Consider the following 23,964-nt stretch of genomic DNA (forward strand, 5'->3'; position numbering starts at 1 on the left):
ATTAAACAAGAGGCCATGACTGAGCCAACAGGGGTTCAAAAAAGTCCCCAACATGGTCGACATGGGAGAGATTTTATTTTTACTTCAATGATTTATCATTAATAGGACTGTAATAGCTGTGGTATTTCTGTTTTAGTACCTTAATAAGCCAAAAATGTTGAGTTGTTAAAATGAAAATTAACTGAAATTTTATATAAGGAATACAAGTATAAAAAAATAATGGAACATTAATTTTGTTTCCAAGCATTAGCATCAACAAAGAGGCCATCACTGAGCCAACAGGGATTCAAAAAAGTCCCCAACATGGTCGACATGGGAGAGACTTTATTTTTACTTCAATGATTTATCATTAATAGGACTGTAATAGCTGTGGTATTCTGTTTTAGTACCTTAATAAGCCAAAAATGTTGAATTGTTAAAATGAAAATTGACTGAAATTTTATATAAGGAATATAAGGGAAAAAAAAGAATGGAACATTAATTTTGTTTCCAAGCATTAGCATCAACAAAGAGGAGCCCTATGAGGTATGCCTTTCCTCTTGTGCAATACTTTCCTTGGCTTCAAGAATGAACTTACCCAAGCCCTCTCCTCAGATGAATCAGCAACAGAGATTGATGATTCCAGTTCATTCACATCTGTATCTTCATAAGAGTTTTCCTTAAAAGACATATCAATTTCTGGAATTGGGTCTGGAATCAAGTTATGGGTTTGATCCTTAAACTTGACTGCTACCACTGAGACCTGAAAACATGTACAGCATGAAAATTACCAACAATAATTCAACGGCTCGTGCAAGGTGCATAACATTGACTAATTGAGTATTACAATTTGAGTTCAAGAAATCAGGATTATGGTATTTACCTTGCATGCAATGGAACAGAAGCGATTAGGGAGGTCTTGTATGTATCTCCCACATCCTTCACAAGTACCACCAAACTTTGATTTAGTTGAAGGTCTTGCATCTTTGGATCGATGCCGAGGATTGAGATGCACAGCTTTTTTACCATTGATTTTATATGTCTGCCAAATCAAATCACAATTAATTGAAGTAGACATTGATCTATTCATTTCTAAACTGAAAAGAAAATTGAAAGCTATGGGTAATCACTGATTGACGCTGCCATGAGGAAAACCATATGTGTATATAAGCTATCAATAAGAGAACTATAATCAGGAATATGAGATGAACTACATCAAATTAACAATAATATTCAATAGCTAAAACTAGCAGACCAATTAAAGATGCAATCAATTTAATAACTAAATTCATTCCACAAACTAACAAATTAGTGACTGATGATATGAATAAGGTCAAAGGTTTTTGTACTTAAATAGAAATCACTATTAATTTAAGGAACAGTCAATTTATTTATTAAAATGAATACTCCATTGAATCAGTACCATTGAGAAATGACCATAATATTTGCTAACTTATAAACTAAAAGAGAGTGATAAATACTAGAATTTAACGTGCTACATCAACAATAGAATTTTGTCTAGTTATTCCATTAATGTCTACAAAAAAATCAGAAACTTATAAATGTATGTTCATGATTACAGGGTCAAATAATCAAATAGGCTAATTGGACAAATATTGATCAACTAAAGACGATCAGTCTTCCCTGACCCCCCCCCCCCCCTCAACCAACAAAATCAATAAGATAGAAGAATTTTTAAATCCCCTCAATAATTAAAATAATGAATTCAAGCTATGATTTGTAACTAGAAACTAAACAATAGTCATGGAAATTGTAAAATTACATCAATGATAATTAGATTTGAAATACCAGATGAACTAATTCAATTCCTTAGTAAAAGTCACTAAAAAATTGTCATGATATTGATAATTACAGAAAAACCTGAATTTTAGAGCAGTCAAGATGCTTCTGCATTTCTTGAAGGCGGACAACATCATTGAAGAGATATTTGCAGATCTGTAGCTGCCGGTGGAAGCAATGATCATCATCCTTTATACAATGTCTACAACACCCAATACTACAGTCGATGCAAAACACATTCTTTTCATTTTTCCGAAGCTCTTGATGATCACTACAAGAACCAAAGAATTTGCAATGCAAAAGAGCACTAAGCCAGTCTGTTTCTTTTATGTAACACTTGAATCCTACCTGAAAAATCAATCCATCCACCACATAAATTTCAGAAAACCCACGTTTCAACAATTCAATAATCAAGATTTACCAATAAAGCATATGGTCTAGTCATCAAATTGACCAAACTTCAATCCCACACATAACACACCCCTTTTTAGAAATCAAATCTAAATCAAGTATAAGTCTAACTTCAAGATTAAAGATTCAAGGGCATAGTGATTTAATTTATGAAAAATTATATCAAATTAATATATCCCCACAATACAAAATTGAACCAAATACAAATTTTACTGATATATTCACTTTATAGCCTGTTGAATTGATATATTCTACAATCAAACAAATTAGTAACATCAAAAAGAAACACAATCACAATTAAAGAATCAAAAAGACAACAAATTTGTAGAAAAAAAGATTATAAATTTATAAAAAGTGACTGACTTTTTGTTTTTGATCAACAAAACCCAATAAGGGGAAGAATTTTTTTTTTCTTTAAAAAAGAGAACTTTGATAACCCAATAATAAGAAAAGACTGAAAACTATTAAAATCTTACCATATCTTGGATTTCAGATTGAACTCACTGCAGAATCTGCTACACAAAACAATGACAAGAACAGAGAATTCTTAAAGAATTCAAAGGGTTGTGTTGTGAGATGGAGAGAAGAGAAACCTACCATCAAACAATATGGGACTGAGTGTGTCTGTGTGTACAAAACAAATAGTACTAAGAAAAAAAGAAAAAAAAAAACAGAAACAAAATAAAATAAAAATGGAAACAAAATTTTCTCGGAGGAGCTGTGTTCACTACCCTTATAGAGAGAAGAGCAGTCCTACTATCGGCGGGAATGTGAGGACATTATAGCCGTTAGATTGAGATTCATCTGACGGTCATAGATTCAAGATGGCTTTCTATTTTTCTACATGATAATGACAGTGTGTAGACCCCACAAGACTGTCTAGTGGGACCAGTGAGTAAACTAAAAAGGCCTTTTTATATAAAATAATTATAATAATAAAAAAACAGCCTAAAATAAAGACTAAAGTGTAGGCCGATGATAATCGTTGAAAATTTGCGTTATCTCATGATTTCATTTTAATAGCAACTTTCCCGCCTCCGAGATTTTCGGTATGTATTGCTATTTGAGGGCGCCGTTTTAAGTTTTAGCATTTTTTTTTTTTTTATAATTTTATTTGTTCCTTTTCTAGTGGGGATTCTAGTAGAACTGTTGAAGTATATTTTCATGCTTCTTATTTGGTATGGACACATAAGTTAATTCTTATCTGGCATGGACACATAAGTAAATCAGGGTGCTTGAGAATTACCCAAAGAAATCACATAAAATTAGTAATTTATTTATAACAAAACTTTTTTTTTGAGAGATAATTATTTATAACAAAACTTGATTACAGACTTTACAATTCTTTATTAGGTACATGATATTAAAAGTCTGTTTGGTAAGAGATTTTTAGTAACGTTATTTAAGTTTTGTGAAAATACATGAAAAAATGTGTGAAAATGTGTGTTGTGGTGTTTAAACAACAGTTTTTATTGTTTAAACATTGTAACAGGGCAAAAAGTTTCTAACTGTTTTTTTTTTCAAGCATAATTTTTTTTATACAAAAAAAAAAAAATTACTCTAGCCTAATCTAAGTGTATATGTATGTGAAACTCTCTTCTAAAGACTTGAACCTCAGCCCCTACCCCTTACACCTCATAAGTACTTATACTTGTGGAGTGACCATCACACCAATGACGTGTAATGGCTAAATTCAAAGACAGTTGTATATGTTTCAATTTTATCAGGAACCTTATAGATTACACCTAAATTTTACTTATTTATTTTTATAGGTTTGGTTGGTAAAAGAGTAAGAGTTTTTTTTTTTTTTTTATTAAGAATTAAAAGAATAAGAGTTTATATTCTATAAGGATGTAGTGTAAAATTCAAGTTTTACAATCTTCAATCTCAACATGCTATATCATCTTATCACATATTAAAGAATAAGTACAATTACACTCAATTAATTCTAATATCCATTTGAAAATCCAATCAAATTGAGAATTTATTGATATATTATTAGACGTGGTAGGATATACTGAGTTTTAAGTAAAAATATAATGTGACAATCTCTTATTGGATGGTGTAAAATGTGAATTTTACATCCTATCTTACCAAATTCGGACTCAAAGAATAATGGGAAAATAGGTTGAATTGTATTATTTTTTTCTCCAAACATATTTTTAAATCTATCTTACTCTAACCTATTATATGGTGACTAAAGAGACTATCTATGTATAGTTTTATATTTGTTTCGTTGTAAAATATTTTATGGAAAATATTTTATGTATCTTACCATATTTTTTTCATTGTAAAGTTAAGTCAAACTTGAGAATGTTTTTGTTGACAGTAAATTCATCTATACAATGTTGTAAAACGTTTTACCTTTAAAACCATTTTACAAAAAAATCGTAGCACCCCTCCCCCCTCCCCCAAAAAAAAAAAAAAAAACATCTAGTGGTTGGGTCGCCAGAACCACCAATTTAGCCATTGGATCTCCCATGGGCGAGGTGCTGATTTTGATGGTTTGTGCTTGAAATTTTCTACATATCTCACCTAATACCTAAAAATATTTTAGTAAAACATTTTACAACTAAACAAATGGAGTATTACATGACTTGTAATAGGTTGGGAAAAAAATAGTTGCAAAGATGTTTGGAGCCCAACTTTATCATTTTATCCGGTAAATTTTAGTTTAAATTCAATACTGTTTATATGTTTAAATTTTACAATTTCATCCTTAAAAAAATTAAATCAATTTTATATACATAACAAATAGGCGTTGTGAGTTCTAGTTAGTAGTTTGTTCAGTACTTCAATTAATAAAGTTATATTTCGTCCAATAGAGGTTTTGGGTTTGAATCTTGTTCATATAAAAAACTAACTGATGTCTTGGTTTAATAACAAAAGGCAATTATTATAAAATTGGAATTGGCAAAATATCCTTTTATTACCTCTTTTATTCTTTTTTAAACATAAAATTTGATCATGATGATAGTTTTTATAGGATTTCATTATGGTTTGGTTTGTGAATAGAAATATTTTGTTTTACCATTTAAAGAAAATAACGCAACAAGATTCTCAATTCAAAAAGTGATTTTTTGCTCAAGATCTCTGGTTTATGAAAAACAAACATACATACAAGGGAAAAGGAATATGGTTCTAACACAAAAGCACACCACAATTCCACTCAAAGGCCATACACGTGAAAATTTAATATAATACTACATTCATCCCAAAATGTTGGTCCAATTTATAAAAACCCAACTTTTTAAATGAACATTATTTATCATCCTGTCTCTTAATTAAAAATATAGAAAATTTCTTCATAAAATATATATATATATAGAAGTTTCCAAACTATTAAATGAAGTTCTAAGAAAAATTTATCGTTTAAAGTGATTGTGCTTGATGGGAGCATAATAAGAAACTCAATAAATTAATGACTTTTAATTTTAGAAACATGATAAAATTTCTGGACATCTAAAAATGGAATGCAAAACCAACAATTTGAGACACAATGACCTCATGTCCAAAACTTATGTGATACAATATTATAAGTTTAACAAAAAGCCTCCACAACATTTTTACAACAAATCATTAATAGTTAGTTGTTATTGGTTCAAATTTGAACCTAACACTAAGATTACTTTTTTACCCCAACAATAACAACCAATAACAACTTGCTACTTAAGATTTGTTGTAAAAATATTGTGAAAATATTGTGGACATATCATTTTTCTTTTTTTAATATATTTATAATATTAAAAATTTTAAACGTATATTCATTATTTTCTAGACAATTGGAGGATGGATTTGGGTAACTCACATTAACGAAAAATGATATCCTCTCTCACAACAAATAGAACTCACACACTAATAGATCCCATGTATTGTGAACGATTTGTAATATACACCCAAAACAAGATATACATTTTTCTCACTCTCTTTCCAATGTACATAAAAGTTTATTACCCTAAGGTGCAACTTTTTTTTTTTTTTTTTGGGTGATTGGTGTACATAAAGAACAAAATTATAGGATTCGACTAGATACTCTGTCTTTTACTAGACCTCAATTTTCTCTATTGAGTCAGCTCTTTTAAAAAGGAAGGTAAAATTTACTTGTAAGCATTAATGGGATACCATAAAACAAGAAGACTTTACAGCAAAGATGACTTTGACTCTTGTGGATTTTTTCAATAAGCACCACCAAAAAAAATAAAAATTAAAAGAATTTGTATATTTGCTCCGAAATTTTCTACATTCTGTCCATATCTAGCTTTGTTTTATTTATTTATTTTTGACTAACCGCAACAAATCTAGGAATTGATCTTTTACTACCAACTTGTCTTTTAACTTTCAAGAACTAAAGTTAACAGGTCATATTTGTTACGCTTCTAACTTTTTCGCTGGCGATTTGTAATTTTCCACATTTTCTGTTTCCAAATAGTTTTTGTGATTAAATCAAACCAAAGTCCTAACAGCCCCTAATTTTTTGTTTACAGAAATTAATCTTTCAACAGTCTTTAATTTTGTTTTATTTGTCTCAACTCTCAACTCTCAAACCACATCTCCCTCTCCCCAGCTACTCTATTTACGTTTACAATATTTTTACAACAAATCACAAATGATTAATTGTTATTGATTCAAATTTGAACCTAACACTAAGATTACTTTTTTGCCATAACAATAACAACCCATTACTTAAAATTTATTGTAAAAAATTTATAAAAATATTGTGGACATATCATTTACCTTTATAAAAAAAGAAAGGTACGGACTCATTTCTTTTTCTTGGCCTCCAATCGTGAGTGTGTGAACAACTCTCAATCTCTTTTACATGCAGTCATTATGGTCTTTTTGCCAAGCTGTTTTCTTTTTTTTTGGTTGGACAGTGACGCCGACCGAAGTGGCGAATTATGTGGCAGTCATGTAAGTGACGTGTCATCTATGTGTATGTGCCTAAGTGTCTTTATATTACATCAAAGCTATTTATGAAGTCTTATTAGTAATTGTTTCAGTCATTATAATCCAACAGCCAATGAGACAAGATTTTTATTTTGTTTCTAGATTTTATAAGTCAAATTTGACCCTGACTCTAATTTTGAAAATGTAATTAAATAAATTGTAATTTTGTTTTTCTATGCTTATGTGGCGTTTAGTACAAGGGAATTAATATTACTCTTGACATTCAGATTCCTAAAAATGTAATTCCTTACCATGTAGATGTCTAAAAATGTAACTATTCTTGTGTTTAGTTTCATTGGGAATCTCTTAAGTTTTCCAAGAATATAAGATAATAATATTTGGTTTATTTCTAGGAATCTTAAATGAATTATTTATTTTTCTCATTCTATCCTTAGATTTGAATGTGAACTTCCAAGTCATTTGAAAAAAAATTGCCTCTAAATAAATAATGAAAAAAATATATAAACTATTAATTATGACAAATTCATTAAAATTGTAGTCTAACATTTTAAAATGACAAGTTCAATACAAAAATAACTATTTAAAATCTCAAATACTTTATTCTTAATATTAATTTTTAAAAGAGCTTAATTCATAACAAAACAACTTGACAACATTTAGGTCTATAAGAGAAGAGAAAAGATCTTGATGATTTGTTTTATATTTTATCTTATTTGCTTAAATGATAAGGAAAAATGGCTAAAATTGTCAATTTATAAAAAAATACAATTTTTTTTTAAGTTTGGGAATCTGGATACCCACTTGTTTTAAAAGAAATCCATATTCCTACTTAAAGGGGTTTAAAGGGGGAATCTAAATTCCCCTGACATAATCTAGATTCTCTAGCGTGATTTGCAACAAAACATGAGAATCTTTAAACATTCTTGAAATCTCTAAAACATTACCTCGTACCAAACATCACATTAGAATTAAAGGGTTGTTCTAAGCATTATATAAATCATTTGGCTAAAATGAATATAACAGAGATTATAGTTTTTTTTTTCTTCAGAAATTTAGCCTTTGTACTTTTCACTTTTCAGGAGATGAATTTATTATTTAAGGATGGCTAGCTTGGTTGTTGGAGTCCCATGAGAGGTATGTCATATAGAATGGAAGATACAATTTTTTATATGAATAAAGTTTTCTCTAAATCGGTTTGGGAGATTATTCTCTAATATATTACATGACGATTCATAAAACTATCAACATAATTATTTAAATAAGTCATCTGACTTATTAAGTCAGTCATGTAATTAAAATTTTACATGAATGTTTTTGGAAAATTGTCATATAATGTGTTAAATGAATTTCATCAAAACTAGTTCGAAGGTAAGCTCTCATAAGTATGTACAAGGGCAGGTTTATGCATGCTTTCTTTTTTCTTTTTTCTTTTTTCCTTCTTATCATCTTCTTTTATAGGGATGCTCCCTGCATTTAAATAATAAATATCCATTTTTTAAATAATAAAAAATACACCACCCTCTTCGCCCACCAGGATCCTTTCCATTTTAAAATGATTTATCGCATAGTTCAATTTAAATATGCATCATACTGTTTCATTTAAAATATGATATATAAAATGTTAGTGAGGTTTACCAATAGGTATAGTTTTTTTTTTTTTATTTTTTTTTTTATGGGAAATACTCGATTTTATTGAAAACCAAAGAGCAAATTACATTCTGTCTTGAGCACATGTGTGCTCTATCAAGCTAGGGCATTCCTCTAGCCAAGCAACATAATCCTCAACATGCTGAGCATGTTAGGCCAGTAAATGAGCAGGAACATTTCTCTGTCATTTGATGTGAGACAACTTCCACTGCCTAAAGTGTGAAACTTGGTTCATAAATCCCAAGAGTACATTCACCACCGAAGAGGGCGGTGAGACCAGTCCTTATAAGGCATTGCAGACCACCAACGAGTCACCCTTAAACTTTGCATCTCTAATTCCCACGTCTCTAGCAAAGTGGACACCAACTTCCCATGCCTTTGCTTCTGCTTCTACAGCCCCCAACGAGTACTTCCACTTCTTGCTTAGAGCTGCGATCACTTCTCCTTTGCTATCCCTAATAATCACTCCAACACCAGCTTGCTTTCTTTGTGAGAAGACTGCTCCATCTATATTAACCTTGTAATCCCCGTGGCTTGGAGGCTGCCATAAGACCGAAGCTGAAGGTTCCACCAAATTCTCTGTTTTGGATTCATTGGCGCCCTGATATTCCTCCACCAGGTGCATTGTGTTTCTCAGGATAGTCCAACTAGCCTTTCCTTTACCTCCCATTCGAAGGTCATTTCTGTCTTTCCAGATGCCCCAACAGACCATGATAAATTATTCCAGCAGTCCAGGCCAAAGATGTTCGCACCTTTGTAAGTTCTCAACAACATCTAGCAAATTCCATCTCATAGAGATTTCAAAGGGCAAAACAAATTTACTATTTTTCCATACATCCTTGGCGTGATCACAGAACCACAATAAGTGACAGATGGTTTCCTCTTCTTGCCCACATAGCTCACAAGCTCCATTCGATGCAATTTTCCTCTTTGCCAAGTTCATCTTTGTGGCAAGGATGTCTCGACCCGCTTTCCATGCTAATTGCTTAATTTTCTGTGGGATATTTAAGTTCCAAATTGTCTTCCATATCTTCCTTCTAGCCATCCCGTTTGAGCAGTCTACCATGGTCGATTGCTTCTGCTCCCTAACGCTAGTGCGTAAGCGCTTTTGACGATAAACTTCCTACTCCTATTTTTGGCCCATACTAATCTATCACTAGTGCTAGTTGTGCTCAGAGGAATACTCAGTATTGCATCTCTGTCTTCAGGTAGGAACCAATGATTAAGCTTGTCTATATCCCATTCATTTGTTGCTCCGTTTATGACCTCACAAACCAAAGCATTATTTGAATTTTGCTTTTCAGGTGTAATTACCTTATAAGAGCTTGGCCTAGGGATCCATTTGTCATGCCACACCCTGAATTACACCCTGAGTCACCATTAAGCTTTTCCAGGCATAAAACGGATTCCGACCCATAGTCACCTCAACAAAGCTGCAATGCGGGAAATATTTAGCTTTATAAACTCAGCTAAATAGAGAGGTAGAGTTGGTTTGCAACTGCCACCTCTGTTTGGCCAAAAGAGCCAAATTGAAGCTTCTCAAGTCTCGAAATCCCATTCCTCCTCTATCCTTCTGCATGCACATCTTGTCCCAGCTCAACCACGCTAGTTTCTTCTCACTTTTCATCTGTCCCCACCAGAATTGTCTGATCATTCCAGTAAGCTCCTCGCACAGTTTCTTAGGTAGCAGAAAGCAACTCATTGTGTTTGAGGGCACGGCTTGAGCCACTGATTTAATCAAAATTTCCTTTCCATCTTGCATTAGAAGCTTTTCCTTCCAACCCGAGACTTTGTTAGCCACTCTCTATTTGAGTTGAGCAAAAGTATTAATTTTTAGACCTTCCCACAAGTGATGGCAAACCAAGGTAGGCTTCATGGGGCTTGATGACTTGAGCATCGAACATGGTTTTCACCCTCTCCTTTGTTCCGTTATCTGTATTGGGGTTGAAGTACAGGGAGGTTTTGCTGCAATTTAATTGTTGACCTGAGGAGAGTTCATAAACTTTAAGAATCTGTTGAATTTCCTTAGCTTTACTCACTGTTGCTCTTCCAAACACCAAGCTATCGTCGGCAAAGAATAGGTGGGATACTTTAGGGCCTTCGGCTAAAGCAGTCACACCTTTAAAGGATTTTCTTTGGGCGGTATGATGTAGTAGGGCTAACAACCCTTCAGCGCAGATGAGGAAGAGGTAAGGAGACAGTAGGTCACTTTGGCTCAGTCCTCGGGTTGGTTGGATATGGCCGCATGGCTGCCCATTGATCCGTACAGCATACTTCACCGAAGACACACATCGCATCACGATGCTAATCCATTGCTTATGAAAGCTAAGCTTCTTCATAATTTGTTGAAAGCAATCCCACTTGACAAGGTCGTATGCCTTGCTCATGTCCAACTTTACCGCCATCTCTCTACATTTGCCCTTCTTTTTCTTATTGATATGGCTCATCATCTCATGTGCCATCAACACGTTGTCCGTGATGAGGCTTTCTGCCACAAAAGCACTTTGATTCTTGCCTATAATTTCCTCCAAGACTAATTTCATCATGTTTGCCACAACTTTTGAAGCTATTTTATAAGCCACATTACACAAAGAAATTGGTTTATAATCAGTCACTCTTTCAAGATTCTTTGTTTTAGGAATAAGCACTATGTGGGTGTTGTGGAATTTTGGAGGAGCTACACCATGATTTAAGAAATTAAGTGCAGTGTGAATAATAATGGATTTAATAGTAGGCCAAAAATGATGGTAAAACAAAGGTGGCATACCGTCTGGGCCCAGTGCTGTTAAATGATACATTTGTTTTAGTGCCTTCTCCACCTCCATAGCATGATATTCTTGAATAAGTGTAGATTTCATTCTCTCGGTGACCTTGGCATGTACTACATCTATCAACTCTTGCTCCACTCTTGGCTATGAAGTGGTGAAAAGCTTATCAAAATAGCCCACAAAAAATTGCCCAATCTACTCCACATCATCATGCCATACATTGTTTGCATCCATAATCCTGCTAATGGTGTTCCTTTAGTACTGGTTTGAGGCCTTGTTTCTCTCTCCTGCCTTCAACCAATTATTTCGGCTTCTCTAATGCCACATGTCCCCTTCAATGCCAAGCCACCTGTTCATTTCCATTTTTGTTGCATGAATTGTTTCGAAATTCGTGCCAGTACCCTTCATGGTCTCAAGTGCTTGGAGCTTCCTTTGTTGGTCAGCAACCTGTTTTCCCACATGGCTGAAGCTATGTTTATTCCATGACTTCAAAGAAGTTTGACACCCCTCAAGGCATGCTTCCAAAGGCCATTGTGAGTCTCTATTTCGTCTTCTTTCCCAAGCCTTTTTTACCACATCTTTATACCTCTCATCCTCAAGCCACATGGGTTCAAACCGCCACAACTTGGAACACCGCCGTTGCTTTCTTGGGAAGCTAGTTTCCTTGAGCACTAAAATTCTATGGTTTGAAACAGAGTTGGACACATGATATAGCCTCATCGATGGGAATGCAGCTGCCCAATTCGTGGATACAAGTGCTCTATCTAATCTTTCACGCACCCAACCTCAACTTCCTAGTCTTCTACTCCAAGTATAGTCTGAGCCCACATAACCCAAGTCTCTCAGTTGGCATCTATTAATTGTCTCACGAAACACTCGTATCTGTCCTTCTGGCCTTGCACCACCACCTTCTTTTTCCTTGGCATGCATTATCTCATTGTAATCCCCATGCATATCCAAGGCAAGTCGCTTATGTGAATGAGACTCTCCAATAACTTCTACGACTCCTCTCTTTTTCCTATCTCTCGATGCCCATAAAAGCTTGTGAAACGTCATTTTTTCATCCGCTGCTCTTCAATTACTATTGCGTCAATGTGCTGTGGAGAGTATGTCAGTATATCTACCTGCATCAATTTCCTCCATAACAAAGCTAAACCACCTGTCCGTCTGATGCTAGGAACCACCAAGCCTTGCTGCCTCTCTATTTTCCATTTAATACCATCCATTCCGTAATATCAAGCTTAGTCTCCATTAGGAAGACTAATGTGAGATCTTTCTCCAAAACCACCTTTTGGAGGGCATTAATTGTTATGAAGTTCCCAAGCCCCCTCTGATGGCACTCATTGTGCCCCGCGGGGCTGGTTAACAGCCTCCGCTGATCCCAAGTGTTGTGTTAGAAGTTTGCCCAGCTCTTTTACCTCACCCTCCATTCTAACCCACTTCCCATTATCTTCTATGTTATCTAGTTTAGTCAATGGTGGTCGTGCTCTCCTTTTTGCTCCTATTTTAGCTAGATCTATCTCCATAATTATGTCAATGCTTTTGTCATCTCCCTGAGTTTGTGTTCTTCTCCAACCCGACACCTTCTCCTTCCTAATTGATCCCCTGTTTTCTTTATTTTTCTTTGATCACCTCTTTTGGGCTTCTTCTTAGTTTGGAGATTTTGTTGTTTTGGAGACGCAAGTCCCAAAATAAAATTTAGACCAGGTTGAATCAAGCCTAACTCTACCTCCGGTGACTTCCCAAGCGTAAGAAGAGGACCCATAGGCCCAAGTATGGGGAATTGGTGTTGGGCTTCTATATTAGGTCTGCTTGCATGAACCCGCTTGTCCCTTACCCGCATGACATCATCCTGGATTTGCGTGTTCCCCTCCCTTATCAAGATTACCTCTTTACGTGGTTCAAATTTCAAAACAGGAACGTCACCATTGATTGCGACATCTATTTCCCAGATTTGTTGCTCAAAATTTGAAGTTTGCGAGAAATCCAGGATTTTGAGTTGGACTTGATTTGGTGGGTCATCAACTTTCACCACGTTAACTCTAGGGATCACCGCCCTCTTTGCCTTGCCTGAATGGTTGCTGCCAGGATGCTCTTTTACCAATGTTAGGTCTGTCATACTATCCAATAGTCGTTCCGTCCTAGAAGACTACACGGAGGAGATTACAGAAAGATGCGCAGGACTAAAATTATTGTTGAGAGAAGATGCTGAAGTAGCGATCAATGTGCCATTGACAAAGGATGGCCTAGTCCTCATAGGGAAGTTTAATACGAAGCGATGAGTAAACCTAGAGTTAGTGGCCAGAGTGTTGAAATCGGTGTGGAAAGTAGAGAATAATTTCGAGGTCAGTGATCTGGGCGAAGACAAAGTGATGTTTCTTTTTCAAATGAAGGATGATATGGAGAGAATGCTGCTCCTCAGTTTGTAGTCCTTTGATAAATACTTATTGATCCTCCATAAAATGGTGCGAGGTGAGGCAGTGAAGGACATCAAGTTTGACAAGACTCCATTTTGGATTCAAATCCATGGACTGCCCACAATGTGCCAGACTAAGGAAGTGGGAATGAGTATCAATGCAACCTTGGGGAAAGTGGATGCCAACAAAAAAGGATTCTGCTTGGGGAACTTCTTGCGCATAAGGGTGCTCTTGGACATCTCCATGCCACTTTGTTGAGGTCGAAAGGTGCGTTTGGGGGAGTATGGCTTGAAATGGGTGGACTTCAAATATGAGAGACTCCCAATCTTCTATTATCTATATGGGAGGGTGGATTATGATGAAAGGGATTGCCTGTAGTGGTTTCGAAGCAAGGACACTCTAAGGCTAGAAGAGAAGCAATCCGATCCGTGGTTACATGCGACACCGGACAAATACCAAAAACCTCAGCTAATTACAGCAATGGAAAATGGAGAGACTAGCACAGGGGCAGTAGGTATAGTTGTATAGAGTATAAACACAATAAAATTGTCTTTTTTGTATGGAAACTAACAATTAATGCTATGCTTGTACAAGAGATTTTAAGATGCGCGGGTTTGAGGGTAATATTGAATTCTCTTAGTTACCAATAAACTATAGCTTAACTAATACTTCATTTTCCCATAATAATGATACGGAAGGTAATGTCGTTGATTTAAGATGTATGAGTAAATTGAAACTTACCAAATATTTTGTTATAAATATATATATATATATATATATATATATATATATATATATATATATATATCTAAATATGCTAATTGAGTTACGAAACTCTTATTAATAAAAAAAATGATAGTTACGATGCTAATAGAGTTATTTTAAAATTTTAGACCCAAGTTCAAGTTTTATGAGGGAATTATGATCATTACATAAATTTTCAATATTACCATTTTCAAAGCACCAGCTAACGGTTACTCTTTGTAATGCCACCACTGCTGTCACTCAAATGATTACCTAACCCTTTCAACACCACCACCATGGCCACTGTCAACATTCAGCATTCACCAATTCTATTGGCATCATAAACGTTGTGCACCGTTATCATTTTTTCATCTTCACCTTTGCCATTGTTATTGTTACTCTCCGTTGTTTTTGTCCACAGCATTGCCATTACTATTAACCGTCATAACTCTACTATAATACTCTAATATCTTAACTTTTCAGAATACTAGTCTAAACAATAAAATGTAAACCCAATATATTGAAATTTTTATTAACTTAAATTTTATCGATTTAAGAAGTTTAATAAGTAGTTTTAAAAATTTCCATCTAAAGGGAGCATTGGTTACAACATCATATATATATTTTATTGGGTAATTCTGGAGTATAGAAATGTGATACTCCTTTAGTTTTCCCACATGAATGATAAAATCTCATAATGAATTTAATTAGTAGGACACATTATTATGCAATACAAAAGAATACCCCAATGTAGTTCTTTCAGAGTACTAAATAATTACTCAAAACTGGTATTATGTTTGTGCGATGCACAAATTAATTAAAAAATATTATATAAAAGAAAAAATATTATTAAAACTTTAGTGAGTCACTCGAAAATTTAGTAGACTTTCATTTAGGTTAAATAATGGAAATGCAAACATATATTAAGATACATTGCATAAGGATGGTATGCAATGTGTAAATTTTATGATATTAAAATGCAACATTATGATAGATGATCAAAATAATCTATCTATCTATCTATCTATCTATTTATACACACACACACACACACACACACACACACACACATATATATATATATATATATATTTATATATAAACCGAAACCTCTGAAACTCTCACAATTTTCCACATCAACACAATATTTAAATAAAATTATTTTTACTTAGTCCAAACTTAACAAGGAGTGAAACTCTATCTCTCTAATAAGTCCAACTTAAACTCAAACTCATCATTTTTTTTAAAACAAAATTACTTTTGTTTAGTCCAAACTTAACAATGAATGAAACTTTATCTTTTTGACAGGTCCAACTTAAACTCAAACTCATCATTTTTTTAAACAAAATTATTTTTGTTCAATCCAAACTAACAAGGAGTGAAACTCTATCTTTTTAGCAAGTCTAACTTAAACTCAAACTCAAACTCAAACATTGATAATTTTCTTTAATATTTTTTGATCTTTTAGAAGTTTTAATATCAAAATTTTTGAGTTATTTTTTTGCTATATTTGAAATTGTCTGACAAATTTTTTGTAAGTCATTGCACGTTCAAGCAATAGCTTCTTCATCAATTTGTAACATAAATGGAAATTATACAAGAGCAAATCATGCAATGGTGTAGTTTCTTAATCAATTTAAGATTTTATAAAATTATTTTAGTCTACCTCACAACTAGGTAAGTTCCCGTGCATAGCACAGGTTAGCAACTAGTTAAAATAAATTTAAAATTTTATTTTAAAATTCTTGAAATTTTTTGAAGTAGAATTTTAGTTGGAGTAAAATTTTAAATTTCTTGAAACTTAACTAATAGACTTTTACCTAAAGTGAACTATCCCAATTAATGATAATCTAACCATTTGTCACATGGATAAGATAGCTGCTTTGCAACTGCTACTAGGCCTAATTTTTATTATATAGCATATATAATTTCATAAGTAATAGTTTCAATTGTACAGACTAGAGAGAACAAAATCTGCAAAATAAAAGAAATTGGGAGATTAACCCACTGCAACCCTAACCCGAGAGACAAAAAATCAGGAGATTTACCTATAGCAAACCCCAAAATCCCAAAAAAGAAGAAATTACCTTTAGTTGTAACTTCAACAATCCAGTCACTTGGTGATCGAGTAGACATTTAGTAAGAGGGAGAGTAAGATAGATGGTAGAGAGAGGTGAGAGTGTTTCTGAATGAGGCATTACCGTGAGGCATAAATGTTTGCCTCTCCTATTAGTTTGAGAAATTAAAACAAAAGCCAGTTGTCATCTTTTTATTAGTGGTACATGTTGTGGAGCATAGTAAGGTTGCATTTGGCATTGGTTGAAAAATATAGTTTTTTTTACTATTTAGCTTTTGCTAATATTCATGGGTCCCATTGCACTTTTTGATACTATTCATGGATCTCACTGTACTATTTCAGCTAGTCTTTAGCTTTATCTACAGTACTTTCAACAAAAAGTTTTCAGTTTCAGTTAAATAAGTTGTTCTCAAATGGACTTTAAATGGTATAGAAGATTTTGATTCATTTAGGGAAGTAGTAGTCCTCATTTTGGGGCTATAAGCTTAAAAATCCCCAAACTCATAATCTCTCTCTCTTTACTTTGATTGTCAAAGTGAAATCTTCGATGCAAGCAAGGAGGAGGTGTGCTAAAGCTTGGGTTTTCCTCTATATTAGGTATGAAATGACTTTCTAGGGTTTACCATTGTTGTGTTTGTTTTTTTTCAATGTGTAATGATTGATGAAGGTGATTCAGATTAAAGTTTTTCTATCATAAAATTAATGGTTTACCATTGTTGGGTTTTCCATTGGTGTGTTTGTTCTTTTATAGTTGACATTGATGACTGTGGTCCCTTGGAGACAAATTGTTTAGTTGGTTGTGTTTCTTGTCTCTGACCTCACGTTAAATGGTATTTTATGTGCAACTGAAATTATTTTGCTTTTGTCAATGATTGGTGCTTTCTGTGCATTTGTTGGTTATGTATTTAATTACTGTTGTTTGTGCATGTGTTTTTGCTTTTGTCAATGATTGGTGCTCTCTGTGCATTTGTTGGTTATGTATTTAATTACTGTTGTTTGTGCATGTGTTTTAACTCCTATAGATGGCTGCTGAATTTCGTTTTGATTTTACTATATACCATAGTGGGAATTTTGAGTGGAATCCTGGTTTAAAGTATGTAGGTGGTGAGGTATCTATAATGGGTAATATTGATCCAGATCTACTAAGTCATTTTGAGATAGAAAACATTTGTTCTGAGGTTAGGGGGCCCATTAACAATAAGATTTATTATTTAATACCTAGTGGTGACTTAGAGCAAGGGTTAAGGTTAATTACTTCAGATGATAATGTGACCTACATGTGTGAACTACATGCTGAATAGCCAACAAATAAAATCACACTTTATGTAGAATCTGAAGTTGAACTAATTGCTATTGAAGAACCTATAGTTGAACCAGATCAACCAATTGCAGTAGACCAGCTATGGGAAATGAATGATGAAGATGATGATACTGATTGTGAGGAGGTGACCAATAATGTCTTTGTTAGATCATCTGTGGTTGACCAAAATGATGTTAGTGTAGAGCCTGTTGACGGTTTAAGGGATGGTAGTGTTGGTGAAGCTATGCATGTGGATGACCATGCTACCCATGGACAGAATGTGAATGACAATGCAACCCATGGACAAACTGTTGGTAATGAAGATGCTCATGTTGATGAACCTGATTGGCTAAATGAAGGGTATGAAGGACCAGATTATCCTGATGACATATTTGGTACTTAGAACAATGAGGTGCCCAATATGAGAAAGCATTAAAGAGATACTGAAAATGTAAATGAGGGAGAGCATTTGAAGGAGCCAGTTACAGATAATGGGAAGAGACCAGAAGCTGCTGCTAGTGATCAAGCTGCTGATGATAATGATTGGGCTGAAAAAGCTCTTAATGATGATGACATTAGGAGCATTAATAGTTCTGAGGATGAGGATCAAATGGTGAGATGTCCAGAGTTTAATGAGAAGACTGGTATGAGTAACCCTTAGTTATGCAAGGGTATGAAGTTCCCAAATAGGAAAGTGTTTAGGGCTGCCTTGAGGGAATATGCAGTGAAAAAGCCTGTGAACATTAAGTTCAAGCTTAATGAAAAGACCAAAGTTTTTGTCCACTGCAAGTATGAATATGGTTGGAGGGTATATGCATCACAGATTGTAGGGGAGTTAACCTTTCAGATAAAGACCATGGTTCCAACTTGTACATGTGGGAGGACATTCAAGCATAGCCAGGTCACTTCTACATATGTGGCTAGGAAGTACTTGGATGATTTCAACAAAAACCCTGATTGGGCAATTTCTGGTGTGAAGCATTGAGTTATGCAAGATGTGTTTGTTGACTTGAGCTTAAATCAAGCGTACAAAGCTAAAAGGAAAGCTAAAGAGTTCATACTAGGTGATGAGAGATTGCAGTATAGAAAGCTTAAGGATTATGCAAAGATGATAAGAGTAACTGATGTGGGGAGTAAGGTAATTCTACAAACTGAGATTACTAAGCCTAACACACAACCCAAGTTCAAGAGGATGTATGTGAGATACAGTGCATAGAAAGTTGGACTCTTGGGGGGTGCATGCCACTTGTAGGATTAGATGATTGCCACTTGAAGGGCACGTTTTGTGGACATATATTATCAGCAACTGCAAAGGATGAGAATGCCAATATTTTTCCTGTTGCATTAGGTGTAGTTGAGCAAGAAAACAAGGATACTTAGGTGTGGTTTTTACAAACATTTACAGATGATATTGGGAGGCCAGATGAGTTGAATCTGGTGTTCATTTCAGATAGGTAGAAGGTAATACAATTCACTTGCTTTTTGAAAGTTTTGCTTTTGTTCTTAGGCAGATAGTGTTCATTTTGTTCTTTGGATGCTTTTTGATTGTATTTATGATAACCAGAGATTGATACCTGCCATGAAGATGTTTCCAACAGTTGAACATAGATTCTGTGTGAAGCATATTTATTAACAACTTTAAGTTAAACTTTAAGGGTTTAGAATTGAAGGTTGCATTATGGAGGTGTGCTGTAGTAACAATAGTTAGAGAGTTTGAGAAGAGAATTCAAGATATGAAAGAATTGGACAAAGAAGCATGGGAGTATCTAGCAGACATCCAACCAACCCAATGGACCAAGTCACATTTCACTCCAAGGGCCATCTCTGATTATTATGTGAACAATCTTAGTGAGTAATTTAATTTTATGATACTAGAAGCTAAGGATAAGCCTATCATTTCCATACTAGAGTGGATTAGGGTTGGTTGATGACTAGGATGTACAGTAAGAGGGCTGGGATTGAAAAATTCTCTAGTGACATATGTCCAAACATAGTGTAGAAGCTTGAGGAATTGAAAGTTGATTCTAAGTCATTTTCTGCTCTTCCATTAGGTTGCTATATATATGAGGTTGATAATGAGTATGAGAGGCATGTGATTAACCTTACAGGAAAGTGTTGTACTTGTAGAGTTTGGGATTTGACAGGAATCCCGTGTAAACATGGTGTTGCAGCATTCTATAAGAACTTGGAAAGGCTTGAGGATTATATGCATGCATGCTATAAAAAGGATGCCTATATGGTTGTATATAAGGAGATGATTACCCCACTACCTGGCCAAGATTAATGGGTTGAAACCAACCAACCTGCCCCTATTGCTCCAATTGTGTACAAGCCTCTAGACAGGCCACCAATGAAAAGGAAGAAAGATGCAGATGAGCCAAACAACACATACAAAGTTTCTAGGTCTTATAGACCTATGAAATGTGGATTTTTCCATAAGGAAGGGCATGATTCAAGGAGGTGTAAGGCTGGAATAACTGGTGAGACACCATGGCAAAGGAGACAGAGACTTGAGAGGTAAAAAAAATTCGTAAGTAAAGCAAGAATGTGTTCACTATGACAATTATATTACGAATCTATTTTTGATGCAAGATAATTCTTTTTGTAGGGACGAGGAACAAGCACTGACTAACCAGCAAGCACTGACCAACCAAGTCAGTGTGCAATTTCAGTACCTCAGCCAGTAAGTCAGCCACCTAGGCAACTAGCAAGGAGGTTTGCAAGGCAGCCACCCTAGTTTGCCAACAAGGAAGCCAGCCAACTAGCCAGTCAGCCACCTAGGCAACCAACAAGGAGGTTTGCAAGGCAGCCACAATGCTTTGCCAACCAGCCAGCTAGCCAACCAACTAGCCACCCAGCTAGCCACCTAGGCAACCACCAAGGAGGTTACCCAAGCAGCCAACCAGGCCACCAATCAGCAAGCAAGGCAGTCAACATGATCTGCAAATAAGAAGGCCAACCAGGCAACCACCATTCAAGCAAGGCAGCTACCTAGATCTACAAACAAGGCAGCCAACCGGCAAGCAAGACACCCATCTAGAGTAGTAAATAATGCAGCCAAGCAGACAACAAGTCAACCAACAAGTGGGGTAGCTAGCCATTCAATAAGAAAGCCAACCACCCATCAAGCAAGTCAACTAGCCACAAAAGTAGCCACTAAGGCAGCCAACAAAGTAGCCACTAAGGCAGCCAACAGGCAAACCCTACACACAGCCAACTGAAACATTTGCTTCAGCTTCAAGCAGACTACCACCATCTACAACAGATTCAAGTAGACCACCACCAAGTAAAGCACCCATAATTCAATGGTTCTCATGGAGCCACCCCATCTCTCGTACTCCTAAGGAAACATACAACACAAAAAAACATCTATCTCAGGTATATACATAAACACAAACACTACCCTTTATACTTATATAAAACATTGGATTAAATCTTGATATGAAGTTGCTATGTATTTTGCAACCTCCAAGGGGGTTAGTACCACCAACGGTAGTTGGGAGCAGTCATCTATTCTCATATAGGAGAAGAGGTGGATTAAAAGCTAAGACATCTGGTGCAATGTTCTCCACAGGCAGGGGCAAGGGCAAGGGCAAGGGCAAGGTTTTTAGGAAATGAAGATTGGAGAATGTGCAAGCAGAAGCTTTACTTTACTTTTTTTGTTATTGTGTATGTCTGATAGTGGCATGTCACCACTTTTTAGTTATTGGGCATAACTTTCTACTGTAAAGTTATTTTGTTATTGTCTCAGTGGGGACAGAACCACCTATTATTAAAGTACTTTGGTAGTGTTTAGCCATTAATGTTAGGTGGATTCCACTTGTTTTGAACAATGGTTATTATATATATATGAAATGATATTCTTGCTTTAAAACATACTTCTTTATACTTCTTCAATTAATGTAAACATAATCTTGTGGGGTGCATGTGCAATAACCCCTTATATAAAGAAGAACAGATTGCATACTCTATTCAAATTACAAGACCACATTACATAAAGAATACATTACATAAAGAACACATTATAAGGCAGCATTACACATTACATAAACAAGGCAGCATGCTCTATTCGATTTACAAGATCACATTACATAAATAACACATTACAAGGCAGCATTACACATTACATAAACAATGCAGCATGCTCTATTCAATTTACAAGATCACATTACATAAAGAACGCATTACAAGGCAGCATTACACATTACATAAACAAGGTAGCATTACATAAATAAGAACATATTACATAAAGAAGAACACGTCACATAAATAACACATTGCATACTCTATTCAAATAAACAACAACATTACATAATGCCAAATACATGGAATACACTTGTCAAAAGTGGTACTACCCAAAATTATACAATAACTACAACAACTTGCCTTTAAGGCAGATTTAATGGCTTTATTCTAAATTCTCCCATCCTACCAAAAAACACAAAAAAGAAGAAGCAAAAAACCCCCATGATACAACAAGTGCAAATTTGTACTTCTGTAACCTCTCTTTAGCTATCCTTTCTCTAACCTAAGCTTTTTTTTCCCTTCGATTAGCTACTTTTTTCCTCTCAATAGCTGTTGTTTCCCTATCTAGTCTCTTTTTCCTTTTCCTCTGCAACTCTTACTTGATTCTTGTACATACTGAATCTTGCAAGGACAATGAGTGCAACTTTAAACCCACACTTACATGTTTTGCCATCCAACCACCTAAAGTATTTACAAGTAGGTTCATCATGCTACAAACAAAATCAAATTAGGGTTATTCATAAAGCCAACAAAACCAAAAAACCAAAAAAATAAAAAAATAAAAAAAGGAAAAATAAAAAATCTGAAAACCAACTATTACTCACCACATCATAGTAGCTGTACCCATAAAACCTTCTCCCAAAATTGTTCAAGGTCAAAGCAATCCTTAGCCGACAACGGTTAACAGAGCATGAATAGTGATTGGAACCCGAGTAATAACTTGAAGAAGACATGTTTAGATTTCACTTTGGCAATTGGAGTACAGAGAGAAATGAGTTTGGGGATTTTTAAGGATCTTGATATAGAGGAAATGAGTTTGGGGTTCTAAGGGAGAGAAAGGGAGAGAGCTTGTTCTTTTTTTAGGGTTTTATTTGGATTCTAATTTTGGCTTATATAGTAAATGAGATTTTCTAACGGAAAGGGCAGAGGTGGGTAATGGAGGTCTAATGGAGGCCACCACAGGTGGGTTAAGTGATAATTTTTAAACCACGAGTGGACATTGTTAAAATGGGCCAAACCACAGGTGGGTAAAGTGCAATTTTCCCAATTGTTTTCTAACAAATGACCTTTACTCACTATTTCATTGACATCTCTCAGAATATTTTGAATTTGTGAATGAGGTTAATTTTCCCAGAAACTAGATATCAAAGGCTTCAATTTGGAGCTTTTGAATTTAGCTTTACAGGCTGTTACAGTAGCTACAGAAAAACCGAATTTTGCTTGCTCCTCACTCCTACCAATTTCTACATTTAATGCACTCGATTTCCCAAAGGCTAAAATAAGGTTTAGGTTCATAATTCTTTGTCAAGCCTTATTAAATGACTTTCCATTCATATTTTCTCCACCATTATTGTATAAACCCCTTATCCTCCATTCCAAGGCACAAAAAAAAAAATCCCTATCTTCTCCTCTCTTGAGTTCTAGTGAAGTTGGGTAGTCTTATCATATCTTGGTCTTCCTAAAACTCAAGGTATTGAGTGAGACTCACTTTTCCTCTTCTAACTCTTCTTTTCCTCCACTCATAGGACCTCTACCAAGAGTCTCCTTCTCCACCGTATGGATCTTGCATGAATGTATAATCCATTTTCCTAACTTGTTTTTTATGTTGCTATGATGAGAATTTAAGATTAAAACATGATAGTAATTATTTAAATTCCCTTAAATACG

General features: G+C 34.7%; 1 protein-coding gene across 1 annotated transcript; it reads right to left on the reverse strand.

Annotated features, from left to right (window-relative positions):
- Positions 1–323: 323 nt before the first annotated feature.
- Positions 324–2,901, reverse strand: LOC142627458 (protein RGF1 INDUCIBLE TRANSCRIPTION FACTOR 1). Its single transcript, XM_075801323.1, has 4 exons — positions 2,667–2,901; positions 1,861–2,127; positions 863–1,021; positions 324–742 (listed from the first exon to the last, which is right to left on the reverse strand). The coding sequence occupies exons 1-4, from the start codon at positions 2,667–2,669 to the stop codon at positions 503–505; spliced, it is 669 nt and encodes a 222-aa protein (XP_075657438.1). The 5' UTR covers positions 2,670–2,901; the 3' UTR covers positions 324–502.
- Positions 2,902–23,964: the final 21,063 nt, after the last annotated feature.

The sequence above is a fragment of the Castanea sativa genome, chromosome 3 (genome assembly GCF_040712315.1).
Source record: "Castanea sativa cultivar Marrone di Chiusa Pesio chromosome 3, ASM4071231v1".
Classification (NCBI taxonomy): Eukaryota; Viridiplantae; Streptophyta; class Magnoliopsida; order Fagales; family Fagaceae; genus Castanea; species Castanea sativa.

What these genes read in the sequence shown, in the direction of transcription:
- LOC142627458 (XM_075801323.1), bottom strand. An exon ending in TTGACTGCTCTAAAATTCAG is followed by an intron (nt 1,022 to 1,860) that starts GTTTTTCTGTAA and finishes TTGATTTGGCAG; the next exon opens with ACATATAAAATCAATGGTAA. An exon ending in TCTGTTCCATTGCATGCAAG is followed by an intron (nt 743 to 862) that starts GTAAATACCATA and finishes ACATGTTTTCAG; the next exon opens with GTCTCAGTGGTAGCAGTCAA.